This window comes from Pristis pectinata, chromosome 2, assembly GCF_009764475.1.
Source record: "Pristis pectinata isolate sPriPec2 chromosome 2, sPriPec2.1.pri, whole genome shotgun sequence".
In the NCBI taxonomy this organism is placed as follows: domain Eukaryota; kingdom Metazoa; phylum Chordata; class Chondrichthyes; order Rhinopristiformes; family Pristidae; genus Pristis; species Pristis pectinata.
This window is the reverse complement of record NC_067406.1, coordinates 85,933,836-85,948,355: the sequence shown is the minus strand read 5'-3', so window position 1 is coordinate 85,948,355 and position 14,520 is coordinate 85,933,836. Positions and strand designations below refer to the sequence as shown.

General features: G+C 45.7%; 1 protein-coding gene across 1 annotated transcript in view; it reads right to left on the bottom strand.

Annotated features, from left to right (window-relative positions):
* LOC127584063 (transmembrane protein 144-like) overlaps positions 1–14,520 on the bottom strand; it is an 82,830-nt gene that overhangs the window by 6,706 nt on the left and 61,604 nt on the right. The window contains exon 11 of the mRNA XM_052040610.1: positions 1,222–1,275. Within this exon, the coding sequence (XP_051896570.1) occupies positions 1,222–1,275 (54 nt within the window). The remainder of the gene's footprint in view (positions 1–1,221; positions 1,276–14,520) is intronic.

Below are 14,520 nucleotides of genomic sequence, written 5' to 3'. Positions count from 1 at the left end.
CTAAAAATTGAAGCTACATCTATTAAGTTCCAAGATAAGTAAATCACAACTGCAGCATTGTAAAGTTTTCTGTCTCCTACAATAATCTCTACTCTGTAAAGTTTCGAGCTACAGTGGGAATACACAAGACTGCCACCCTTAGTTTGCTGCAAAATCATCCAATTTACATGCAAACACCTTTGTTTCTTTCATTATGATAGTCAACAATTCACTTTGATTGACCAGTTTTGAATTAGCAAGCTAGCTCTTGTGCTTGGATCCAGGAAGGTATCAGCTGCTCTTCGTTCAGTTATTCCATAGAACAGGATCACACTGTGCTTTCTGGCACAGAGGCCATTCGGCCCTCTGGCTCAAATGATGTACCCTTCAACTTTTAAAATTATTTTTTACTTCTCGATAGAAATCTCCTGCCACTTTACTTCATTGCACCCTCATCTATTCATCTGGCGCTGCTCAAATCCCCCTCTGTTATTAACCTCAACATCTTCATGTGTTGGCGAGTTCCACATACCCATCACTCTGGAGTAATTGCTCCTGGGTACCTTATTGAATATATTTTTATTAATTTTTATGTTTCTACAAGTGAAAACATTCACTCTTCGTAATTTCACCCGTTTTTAGAGAGAGGAGGCCCTGGTCATTGTACCCTTCATCCTTTTAAATCTTTTTTTATCCTTCTCCGGTGTCTCTAACCTGTCAGTAATGTGGAGCCCAGGATTATTCTCAATATTCTAACCAAAACTCTATATATTTAACACAACTCTGCTTTTGCTATTCTAATGTACCATTCGGTGTCTTTCCTTCCTTTCCACCCAGTGCTGGTTGCAGGTCAATCTGAATGGTTGCTCTTGTTCCAGATGGTCACAGGTGATCACCAAGGGTGAAGGTAACTTAATTCACCTACCAGTATGGTCGTACTGCTAACATTGCCGATTTAACCCATTTGAACAGATTGTGTTGGTTGTTTTCTTACTAGTCCATGATCCTGGTCTATACCAGTTTACTTTCACCTCTGATGGTCACCTACAATGATCTGTCTGAGCTTATACCTCAGTGCAGCCCCCACTAATCCTGCATGTCTCTCCTCTGTAGATCCAAGTGACAAGCCATTAATCGCTGCTGCAGGAAAATGTCATTGTTTCTATTTGTGAGAAACCAAGTGGTTCAGACTTCAATAAACATGGTTCAAAAACTATACCTTTGAAATTCAAATGAACTAACCTTTATCTCTTTAAAATAAAACACTCCCCATGTTAGCGAAATTACAGATGGACCCTGAAAAGTAAAAAGGAAAGTTAGGATTATTTTGTTAAAGGAAAATTGTGATATTAATTTCAGTGCTGCTTGTAAAAATAAATTGTTCCAATCTACTTTCTTGTACACTAGACTGATACTCAGAGTACTCATCCCTGTGATGCAGTTCACTGAAGTATTACGTTCAATACTTTACAATTCAAAATTGCACTAAATTCTATAATCCTCATACTGTTAATATGTCATGTTACCTACAGCACATTGAATTAACTGTAATGCTGATGTAACAGCAAAACAACGGAAATGCTGAAAATCTGGAATACATCAGAAAATGCTGGAAAAAACTCACCAATCAGGAATACTGTCTAAGAGAGGGAACAGCAATAATCTTTCTGGTCAATGAAGCTGACAGACCAGCCTGAGCGTCTCCAGTTATTTCTGGTTTTAATTTGGTAATGCTTGTTATTCTCACTTGTTGCACAAGATGGCAGAGCAACCTCAAAAACAGCAATACAATGAGAAATGTGTGTGCAGTCAGGTAACGCTGACTGCAACTTCACTCAGTAAGCAAGGTTAAAAGACAGGGCCCTTCTACCAAATAATTGGGCAAAGCCACAGGCCATATGCCTTTCTAAAAAAAAATTGTACTATTGTAATAATGATTTTTAATTGTTTTTGACTCTGTTGAATGCACTAAAAAACAGAAAAAAAGACAGGTAGTAATAATCATTATTTCATAGTAACACAAATTTGCTATGGCAAAAACTTCTTTTCAGAGCAGACCAGGATCTGAGGGTGAACCAGGCTGCCTGCAACAGTGTCCTGCCTGGGCCCAACATCCACTTTTATCCCCATAACAGCCCTGCAACCTTCCAAGGTCTCCACACTCAGACCTCTTGCACATCCATTATTAGCAGCTACGCCTTTAGTAGTCTTGGCCTGATCTCTGGAAATCCTGCCTTAAACTGATCTGCTTCCATCTTTCCTCCTTTAAAGACTCCCTCAAAACCTAACTCTTTGATTGAGCTTTTGGACACATCCCAACATCTCCTTATTCCACTCTCTGTCTGATAAGCCTCCTACTGGATATTTTACCTTATTAAATGTACTGAATAAAGGCAAGTTTGTGTTTGTAGCATTGAGCTGTGTTTCAGTGAGTTTATGAAGATTTCCTTTGCATCAAAGTTGTATATTAAGCATCCAATGAACAAGGCACTCTGAGAAAATAATACAAATATTTTTGTCTCTAGACGTTGTACTAAATTTCAAACAATGTGGTAGGTCTTCAGTTAAATAGTAATTTCTCAGCTCTGTGAACTTGGTCACAATTAATAAATTCTCTTATGGCTATACTTTTTTATAACGTCTCAATTATAGTGACATCACGATTTTTGTTATCCATCACTCATTCTCGAGTAAGACCATGACATCTAGTCTATAGTGTTGTGATGTGTACGGAGATGGCTGATTAGGCTAATCTGGGCTCGAAAGTTCCTTTCACAAGGGTGACAGAGGTGTAGGGTGCTGTATCATCAGTGGTTCTTGATTTTCATGATTCTCTTTTCCTCTTTGCTTCCTCCATTCTAGCTTCCTCATGTGAGTGAGCATTGCTTTTTTTGCGACTATGCCAAACAGGACGATCCAATGCTTGTTGTTCCAGTGGTATGTGTCAATGTTGAAATCTTGTCTTTCCACTTGATGTGAAGTATTCTGTGCAAACAGGTCATGTGGAAGTGATTGAGCAGTCTGGCATGTCTGCTATACACAGTCCATGTCTCACAAGCATAAAGTGGGTATGACAACAGCACAATATGTCTTTAACCATAGAACCATAGAACCATAGAACCATACAGCACAAAACAGGCCCTTCGGCCCACCATGTTGTGCCGTCCATCAAACCACCCTCACACTATCTAACCCTTTCCTCCCACATATCCCTCTATCTCACATTCCTCCATGTGCCTATCCAACAAACTCTTGAACATGTCCAATGCATCTGCCTCCACCACCACCCCAGGCAGTGCATTCCATGCACCAACCACTCTCTGGGTGAAAAACCTCACCCTGACATCTCCCCTGAACCTCCCACCCATTACCTTAAAGCCATGCCCTCTTGTATTGAGCATTGGTGCCCTGCAAAGGAGGCGCTGGCTGTCTACTCTATCTATTCCTCTCAATATTTTACGGTCTTTAGGCTGATTCCTCTTCATTCCCACACTTCTCAGTCTTCCAAAAGCAGAGCTGGCTTTTGCTATCCTATTGTTGACTTTGTCATCAATGATAACTGATCTTGAGAGAGTGCTGCCAAGGTATATGAACTTGTCCATTACTGAATGCCTCTGACCATTCACAAGGATGTTAGTTCCGTGCATTGGGGTATTTGGTGCAGGTTGGTGCATCTCTGTTCTCTTTGTGCATATTGTGAGGTCAAAGCTTCCACAGGCGCTGGCAAATTTGTCCAAGCTTTCCTCTATATCGGCTTTTGAGCTTGCATTGAGTGCACAGTCATCAGCAAAGAGGAAGTTCCTTAAGGTATTGGTATTGGTATTGGTTTATTATTGTCACTTGCACAGTGAAAAACTTGTCTTGCATACCGTTCGTACAGATCAATTCATTACACAGTGCATTGAGGTAGTACAGAGTAAAAACAATAACAGAATACAAAGAGTCACAGCTACAGGGAAGTGCATTGCAGGTAGACAATAATGTGCAAGGTCATAACAAGGTAGATTGGTGATACTTTGGTTTTAGCTGAGAATCTCCTTAAGTTAGAAAGAGCACTGTTAGTTCTGCATCTAAGGTTGATTCCATCTTCTTTATCAGGACAGGCATCAGACGACACTGCAGAAAACATCATACTAAATAGTGTCGGCAAGCACCCATCCTTGTTTCATGCCATTGGTGGCTGGGAATGAGTCTGAAGCTCTCCGTCATCCATTAATCTGGCCATCATATCATCATGGAGTCGTTGGACGATTGTGATGAACATTTTGGGGCAACCATACTTTGCCATGATCTTCCATAGGCCCTCATGACAAACAGTATCAAAAACGTTAGTGAGAATCGACAAAGATTGTGAACAAGTTGCAGTTTGTTCTTGGCATTTCTCTTCAGAATCAGAATCAGGTTTATTATCACTGACTTAGATGACATGAAATTTGTTGTTTTGCAGCAGCAGTACAGTGCAAATACATAAAATTACTATAAGTTACAAAAATAAATAAGCTGTCCAAAAAAAGAATAACGAGATAGTGTTCATGGGTTCATGGACCATTTCGAAATCTGATGGCAGAGGGGAAGAAGCTGTTTCTGAATCATTAAGTGTGAGTCTTCAGGCTCCTGTACTTCCTCCCTGATGGTAGTAACGAGAAGAGGGCATGTCCCGGTTGGTGAGGGTCCTTAGTGATGGATGCCACTTCTTGAGGTGCCACCTCTTGAAGATGTCCTTGATGGTTGGGAGAGTTGTGCCCGTGATGGCTGAGTCTCTCAGAGTTAAAATTAAAAACTGGTAAATTGGTTTATTATTGCCACATGTACCAAGGTACAGTGAAAAACTTGTCTTACATACCATCCATACAGGTCATTTTATTACAACAAGGTAAATTACAACAAGGTAGTACAAGGTAAAACAATAACACAATGCAGAATAAAGTGTTTCAGTTACAGAGAAAGTGCAGTGCAGGTAGGCAATAAGGTGCAAGGGCATAATGAGATAGATTTTGAAGTCAAGAGTCCATCTTTTCATACTTGGGGACTGTTCAATGGTCTTATAACAGCAGAATAGAAGCTGTCCTTGAGCCTTGTTGTATGTATTTTCAGGCTTTTGTATCTTCTGCCTGATGACCTACACAAGAAATCCTGACTCTGAAGATCCTGACCTGTACAAGAAATCGATATTTGCTTCTACATGACGGCTTTGAGTCTACCAACTCAAAACAGTCGCATGGGAGCGTAGCTGTCTTGTTGTAAAGATCATGTCTACTGTTCTACTCCCTTCATGGAAACCACATTATCTTTTTGGAAGTAGGCCTCCCTCAAGGTGAGAAGTCAGTCTGTTTAACAGGACTCTAGATAGGATTTTACCAGCAGTCGAGAGTTAAGAGATTCCTCCATGATTATCACAGACTTGACAGTGCCCCTTATGCTTGTATAGGTGTATAATTGAGGCATCCTTGAAGCCCTGGGGTGCTTTTTCTGTTCCATAGCATCTGAAGTAGCTCTATCAGTCTCTCAACCAACAGTGGGCCCACTTCTTTGAAGACTTCTGCTGGTTTAACATCTGCTTCTGGACCTTTCCCACATGATAATTGTAAAACCGATCCCTGAACTTCTGCCAGGTTTTGGAAGTTTTGTTGGAAGTTGTGGCACGTGAGCTGTTGCTTCAACACAAATTGTACATGGTCAAGCTAGGACAGAGGTGAAATGCTCAGTCCATCTGTTTAACATATGTTTCTTTCAGTGATAAGCATCAGTCCATATGCACTTATTAGAGATGAACCACCAGATGGCTGAGGGTCATTTACAGATTTTAGAGCAGCATAGAAATTTTTAGAGTCTTGTCGATCAGCAGAGCTCTGTATTTCATCATCGAGCCACAGATCCTGCTTCTTGCGAGTTGTTTTTGGATGTGAATGTTGGAAAGGCATCTTTTTTAGAAATGGATGTTGGATTGTTCTGGTATGCTCTGTGAAGCTTGTGTTTCTTGTCAAGCAGGGATTTGATATTTCCTCAACATTTTCATTGAACTGGTCTGGTTGTCTCTGTGTCTTTGGTCCAAACGTTTCCACAGGCAGTTCTGTGTACAGTGAGTAGGGCCCAATCATCCTCCACGTCACCTGGACTGATCTTCAGATTAGCTAGCTGGTTGTCAAGCTCTGCTATGAATTCTTGCTTCACCGTATCATCCTTGAGTTTGTTTGTATTGATTTGTTTATATTTGTGCCTTGGGGTCGCCTCTTGGTGTGGACCTGGAGACTACGTTTGGAAATAATGAGCCCTCTGATCTGTCTCGCAATCTGCACAACGCATGGCCTTAGTCTCTCTCACAAATGAAATGTAAAGAAAAAAAGCAGTAGTGGTGACAGTGGGGCTGCCTGGAGTTGAGGCGAGGACACCGAAACAGACGAACAGAGAGCGCAATTCTAACACATCTCGGTTGGGCCTCTGGGGCAGCAGGGCCTGAGGAGTGAGCAAGCCCGGGGCCTGGGGAGTGGGAGAGGTCAAGGAAGGGGCCCCGAGTCCCTTGGGGTCAGGGGTGGCTTGCTTTTGCTCGGGGAAGGGGGGGGAGGGAGGTTGTCTGGGCCGCCTCTGGTCACTGAGGTGCCTCCACTTCCCAGCCCTGCTGGTTCAGGTGTGGCTCACACCACCGCACTCGTCCCTTCGATTGTTCACTATCTACCTTGGTGCCTGGACTAGAGGTCCCACTGGCCGTTTTGGAGCCTAGACTGGAGACACACACATGGTACCTATGGAGCCTCTGGACTGAGCAGTGCCTGGGCCGGGATGGCCCATTCATTTATACACATCCCTATCTCAAGGCAAACTGTCCCACTGCCTTGTGGGTACCTCGGGAGAGGCTGCGGCCGAGGGATTAAACCCTGACAGAAAGTCCCCACTGTCCCTGGGCTTATCCTGGTGAAGAACCAGACTTCGGGAGTAAGCCCAGACTGAAAATAAGGTGTGGAACACCGTGGGCGGTCTGAGAGCATCCTGCAATCATTCCGGCAGCTCTTGCATCCAGACTCGTATCTCCAGCCATCTTGACTTTGTCTTGCTACTGGAACCGGACGTGCCCAGGCGACAGAGTGAGGTTGAATCTGCACAACTTCTCCTTCATTGTAACCCAAGACACACGGAAGTCACAGCATCAGGTCCTGTGGTGCTGGGAGTGTGACGAAGCACCACAGAATGAGGAAGGGGCTGGAGATGGTGCCCCAGACATCGCCTGCTGCACTTCTTCCCTGCCCAGTTGAATGCAGTTGGGACGGAGTTCCCATCCCAGCAGTGGAACGAAAGCAAAGAAGGAGAGGGTGACTACACTCACAATTGATCCGTACCTTAATGGACAACTCTAATGCTGACAGACCAGAGAGAAGAACTGCTTTGGTTAGAATGGAACCAGCTAGATATAACATTGGCATTGACTGCACTGAGTGAAACTCGCCTGGCAGATGAGGGCAAATGACAGAGTGGTTGTGGGCATACATTCTGCTGGAGCAGTCATTGTGGTGAACAATATAGAGAGGCAGATATTGGCTTTTCTGTCAAGACTAAGCTTCACAGCAGTTTAGCACACCTCCCTGAGGGAATTAATGACAGGCTCATCACTTTACAACTGCCACTGAAGGAGAAATAAAATGCTCCTCTGGTCAGTGTCTATGCTCCAACAGTGACAAATGATGATGAAACCAAAGACAAGTTCTATGAAGATCGGGACTCAGTGAGCTCAGCTGTAACTAGTTAAGAGGAATTCATTATTTTTGGAGACTTCAGTGCAAAGGTTGGAACAGACCACAAAGCCTGGAAGGGAGCCATTGGCAAAACTGGAACTGGAGAGTAATGGCCTGCAACCGCTCAGACTGAGAGATGTGCATAACCAACTAGCACCAACTCAACCAACTCATCGTAAAAATTCTTGGATATATCCACGTTCTAAGTGTTGGTGTCTAATCCCTATGTTATTTCTAGGAATAAAGACCAGCATGACTTCATGTTCTGATGACATGTAAACCACATAGGTTACAGCAACTGCATTTTTGGTGCCTTAGAGTTGTATGCTCTGAAGCTTATAGTTTGTAATAAGATGCAAGTCAGAGACTCATAGAAAAGCACGTCAATAGAAACAGGCTCTTCAGCCCACTGAGTCCACGTCTGAGCATCAAGCATCCACTTACATTAATCCCACCCTGACGCATATTATTTTCCTCACATTCCCATCATTACCTATTGCAGAATCATTTAGCCAAAGCACTGCCGGCAGGAGAGTAACTACTCCATAGTCCTTGTAGAGATGAAGTTTGACTTTCAATCTGAGTACCTCCAACATATTATGTGACATTGCACGAAGTAGGATTGACTCAGAACTAAGGACATAGCCCAGAAATGAGCATTTACAGTGGGCCATCAGAACCACAAAACTGTATTCTAGATCAGAAACTTACAAAACCCTCACTCCACTACTTCCACCAAGCCAGCTATGGCTCAGTGAGTAATGGAGAATGGCATGTAAGAAGCAGCAACATGCACACCTAAAAGTAAGGCACCAACCTGATGAAGCTACTACTCAGGAGCACATGGATACAGGAGTGCCGGTAGCCTTGCTGAGGTCAGACCAATTCCACTAACAAGAAATCAGATCAAAGTTTTGCAGTCCTGTCACAGCTTGTCATGAATAATAATGGACAACTAAACAACCAACAAAAGGAAGAGGTTCCGTACACATCTCTGTCCTCAGTAAGGGAGTGTAAAAGGTAAAGCTTCAGCCAGACATGCTGAGTGGATGATACTCCTCAGCTTCCTCCGATGATCCCCACCATCAAAGAAGCCAAGCTTCAGCTACTTCAATTCACTCACTCCATGTGGGAGCAAGAAGTGTCTGTGAGCTCTGGATACAACATAGACACCCGCTGAAGACGTATACTCCAGAAAAGGCTGCATCTCTAACCAGCTGTATCACTGTATGAGGATGTGCATCATAGCCCAGGTTGACCCTATTGGCAAAATATAGAATACTTTATTGCCCAGTCACTGTCCTTCATGAGCAACACGATGGTACAAGTTGTCAGCAATGCTATCATGTGACACTTACTCACCAATAACATGACTGTTGATGCTCTGTTTGGGTCCCACCAGGATCATGCCTTAAGACCCCATTACAGCCTTAGTCCAAAGAAGGACACACAAGTTCCAGACACAACATGCCTTAAGCAAGAAGGCAGCATTTGACTGAGTATAGCATCAAGGAGTCCAGGAAAATTCAAAGCTATTGGGAATCAGGAAGAAAACCCATCCAAAGATGTTGTTGGAGTTAATTCATCCCATTCCCAGGAAATCACCGTTCAAGTTCCTCAGGGCAATATCTTGGGCCCAACCATCTTCAGCTGCTTCATCAATGACCTTCCTTCCATTATAAGGTCAGAGGGGATGTTTGCTGATTATTGCACCATGTTTAATTCCATTCACAACTCCTCAGATAAAAGAGACATATGCGCCATATGCAGCATGACTGAACTACATGTAGGCATGTTCCAGTAAGTGTCAAGAATTATTTATGACACACAAGGACCAAGTTCAACAGGGAAGAATCTAATAAACTCCTCCTAACTTACCATAGCCAAGTCCCCCAATATCAACAATCAGATTTGAATTTCAGTTGACCGGAATCTCAACTGGACAGCCACAAAAATAATCGGATGACAACAGCAGGTCAAAGGTTCAATATCCTGTAGTGAGTGGCTCATTTTCTGACATCCCAAAGCCTTCCCACCAACTACAAGGCATGAATGATAAGCAAGATAGAAAACATTCTGCAGTGAACTTATATATTGTAATGAATTAGAGGATAGAGTGATGTCATCATATGCATATACAAACAACATAAGCATCAGATGCAGGAGTTTTTTTGCTGTTAGAGTAAAACAATGAAAGCATCTAAAAGTGTGTGTTTGAAAGAAATACTCTAGGCCCTGAGTAAAGACAGCAGTAATGGCAACACTAAATGGGCCCCAGTTGTTAATCTCCCACTGTAGGTTCAGTCAGTCCATTTTGCACAGGTCTTTTGGGTCACATCAAAGGGGGGGGGGGGGGCTGAATTCTTCTGCCTGAGAAGCAGTGCTACTTGTTCTTAAAGTTGCACCAACTGATTTTTAAAGTAACTTAAAAGAAAAATTGTGCAGGTCTGCAAAAAGCTGGGAGTAAATGTTCTATTGCAAAAGTGGTTTGGGTGGTGGGAGAAGAAATAAACCAGTGGCTCAGGGTTAACTAGGCTTCACTGGCAACCTGGCAGTATTTAACAAAGCATTCAGTTTGTTCACAGCCTATGAGGAGAGAATGGAGATGTTTCTCCTGGCCAGCAATGTTCCGAAGCCAGGGCAACACACGAGATTCTGGAGGAACTCAGCAGGTCAGGCAGCATCTATGGAGGAAAATAGACAGTCAGCATTTCTGGTTGAGACCTTGCAGATGATTAACCAGATGAAGGGTCTCGACCCAAAACATCGACTGTTGATTTTCCTCCACAGATGCTGCCTGACCTGCTGAGCTCCTCCAGCATCTCGTGTGTTGCTCCAGATTCCAGCATCTGCAGTCTCGTGTGTCTCCAATGTTCTGAAGCTAGACAGTGCTAAAACTGCTGAGTGTTGAATGCAACAGTGAAAAAACATAGGAAATAAATATTATTCATGGAGATCGGCTCTGAAATGTAATACATTCCCACTAAGTTACTTTCTTGGAAGCTACAGATAACTCATCTACAGTATTCCAGATATTGGAAGATTACTTCAACCACAGCCATTTAAGAAATAAGGAGAGCTATATATTTTGCAAACACAGTCAAAAGCAGGAAAAAAGCATGAGAGCTTACATGGATGTACTCAAAGATCTACAGTGATTTTGTAATTTTGGAAAGCTTTTGGAGTGTTCACTCAGGGACAAGTCCGCTAGTAGTCTCAGAAAGTAGTTTTCAAACATTTTTCAGATGGCACACTTTAACCAAGTGGTTCACCCACAGTCATCTGATATTCATAACATGTTCTCTGGTCCTCAGCCTGGTGCTTATATAAAGAAGCAGAGGAGGTAACCCATTTTTATCCCAACTTGAAACCCATCCAGAAAACTGAGAGATGAAAAGATCCAACAGAAACTGTTGGATTTAGTGTGTAGCATTGCAGCTTCTATGGAAATAGCCTGGAATGCAAAGGAATTCTGTCTTGTGCCAAGCACAATATAACAGTCATTGACAATCAAACAACACCAAAGATTTGATCTAGAAACAAAGACTGAATCTTTCGAATACAAGTGACACAAATAACTGTAATAGATTCACCTGCAGTTATTCCTCACCTGTTCTTTCAGAGTCTAAGCCCTGTGCATGTCAGAACACAGAGCAGTAGCTTTTAAAAGTGGAAAACAAAGTAACAGAACTGTGGTCTCAAATGCAACATCAACAGAGACAGAGTTAGTTTCTCATAAAAACCCATACAAAGGGAATCTGTGCAACTGCTGCAGATAGCACAGAATTTACTTTGAATAACACCTAGGCTATGAGAAAACATTGTGTGGAACAACAGGAACTTAAGGTCACTGGTCACTAATAGATGTCATCAGAGCTGCAGACTGACACTTTTCTAGGCTGTTCTATTATGGGGAAGGATACAGATGATAGTTTGTTCACTGAACTGAGGCAATTCAAAAGTGTGGCTCACCATTGGAACAATTAGGGATGGGAAAAAATTACTGGCCTTACTGGCAATCCCACATCCTGAAAAGTGAATGAGTTAAATAAACTCTTCCTTTGTAAGGCACATAGTCAGTTTACGTCTAATTCAGGTCAAGATTTGAAAGTCTTGGGATTGATGCAATGTATGGCATTGTGGCGACTCACCGTCTAGTCGGGCGAACCGGCTCGGCAGTCGGGTCGCGCGGCGTCGGAGCGACGAGGCCCAAGATGGCAGCGGGCCTCGTCTTTCCGAGCGACGGGGAGAACCCGCGCGCGGGAAAGTCCTGATGACGTAGGACTTACGTCATTGCCGGTTTTTTTGGGCGGGAGTTTTTCTCCCTTAAAGGGCCCGCACAAGGCGGGAAAATAAACCAGTTCTGTTTGGCAATCCTCCGAGTAGAGTCTTGTTTTATTCCGCGGTAGCAACCGCTACATTGGTGACCCCGACGGTCCAAACGGCTTTTGGACCCGTGAAATGGATGACAGCGCAGCAGCCAACGCAGTGGCCCTCAAGCTGCCCACCTTTTGGACACTTCGGCCCAGCGTCTGGTTTGACCAGGCCAAAGCGCAATTCCACCTTCGGCAGATCACCTCCGACTCCACGAAGTACTACCATGTGGTTAGCTCTCTGGACCAGGAGACAGCCGCCCAGGTTGGAGACTTCATCCAGTTGCCTCCGGAGGCAGATAAGTACCCGGCTTTCAAAGATCTTTTGATCCGGACCTTCGGCCTCTCCCGTCGTGAGCGCGCCGCCCACCTACTTCATCTGGATGGCCTGGGGGACAGATCCCCATCCGCCCTAATGAATGAGATGCTGGCATTGGCCGAGGGACACAAGCCATGCCTGATGTTCGAACAGGCCTTCCTCGAACAGCTCCCCGATGACATCCACTTGTTGTTAGCTGATGCCGACTTCAGCAACCCCCGTGAGGTGGCCGCCCGGGCAGACGTCCTGTGGAGGGCCAAGCGCGAGAGCGGTTCGTCCGTCAGTCAAATCACCAGGCCGCGAGCCCAACGCCTGCCTCGCCCGGCCCCAGCAACCGAGCAGCCACGCCCCAGGAACGCAGACGATGACACGGGTGACCAGCTGTGCTTCTACCATCAGAGGTGGGGTGCGGAGGCCCGTCGATGCCGCCCACCCTGCAAGTTTCAGGGAAACGCCAGGGCCAGCCGCTGCTGATGGCTACGGCGGCTGGCCGCCGACAGAGCCTCCTCTTCGTTCAGGACAAGAAATCTGGACGGCATTTCCTCGTTGATACTGGAGCGGAGGTCAGTATTTTGCCCCCGACAGGCCGCGACACTCGTGACAGGCCACCAGGTCCTCTACTCAATGCCGCCAACGGTACAACGATATGGTCTTTCGGCACCCGTACGCTTCAATTACACTTTGGCGGCAGCCGTTTTACCTGGACCTTTACCCTTGCCACCGTCGCCCGACCACTCCTAGGCGCCGATTTCCTTCGGGCCCACGACCTGTTAGTCGACCTGCGAAGGAAGCGGTTAGTCCACTCTAGCACTCTCCGGACCTATCCCCTGGGAGAAATCAGCCCACCAGCCCCGCGCCTGGACTCCATTACCCTTTCTGGCGACGATTTCGCCAAGCTCCTAGCCGAATTCCCATCGATTTTGGCACCTTCGTTTACAAATTCTCGGCCCGCACATGGGGTACGACACCACATCATTACCACAGGGCCACCCCTTCATGCCCGAGCACGACGATTACCTCCAGACAAGCTCCGCCTGGCAAAGGAAGAGTTCCATCACATGGAGGAGCTGGGGATTGTTCGCAGGTCAGACAGCCCCTGGGCCTCCCCCCTGCACATGGTCCCCAAAGCCACCGGAGGGTGGAGGCCCTGCGGCGACTACCGCAGGCTGAATGACGCCACCACCCCGGACCGCTATCCCATCCCTCACATCCAGGACTTCGCAGCGAACTTACACGGGGCCCGCATCTTTTCCAAAGTGGACCTCGTTAGGGGATACCACCAAATCCCGGTCCATCCAGATGACGTCCCCAAAACTGCGATTATCACCCCATTCGGCCTGTTCGAATTCCTTCGGATGCCGTTCGGCCTTAAGAACGCCGCGCAGACCTTCCAGCGGCTGATGGACGTGGTAGGCCGAGACCTGGACTTCGTGTTCATTTACTTGGACGACATACTGATCACCAGCCGTAACCGCCAGGAACACCTTTCCCACCTCCGCCAGCTGTATTCCCGCCTCCGCGATTTCGGCCTCACGATTAACCCGTCCAAGTGCCAATTCGGACTTGACTCTATCGATTTCCTCGGCCACAAAATCACCAGCGACGGGGCAACACCCCTACCCGCCAAGGTGGATGCTATCCGCCATTTTGCCCGCCCCGACACAGTCAAAGGCCTACAGGAATTCCTTGGGATGGTCAACTTTTACCATCGTTTCATCCCTGCAGCAGCCCGTATCATGCGCCCTCTGTTCTCGCTGCTGGCTGGTAAGGGCAAGGACATCACCTGGACTGACGAGGCTGCGGCTGCTTTCGTTAAGGCCAAAGACGCCCTGGCAGACGCCACGATGCTGGTACACCCTAGGACTGACGTCCCGACTGCCCTCACGGTAGACGCGTCCAACACCGCGGTGGGTGGGGTACTGGAACAGCTACTCGAAGGCCGCTGGCAACCCTTGGCATTTTTCAGCAAACACCTTAGACCGCCCGAACTGAAGTACAGCGCTTTTGATCGGGAACTTCTAGCGCTGTATCTGGCGGTCCGGCATTTCCGATACTTTCTAGAAGGCAGGCCTTTCACCGCTTTCACCGATCATAAGCCTCTGTCCTTTGCCTTCTCCAAAGTCTC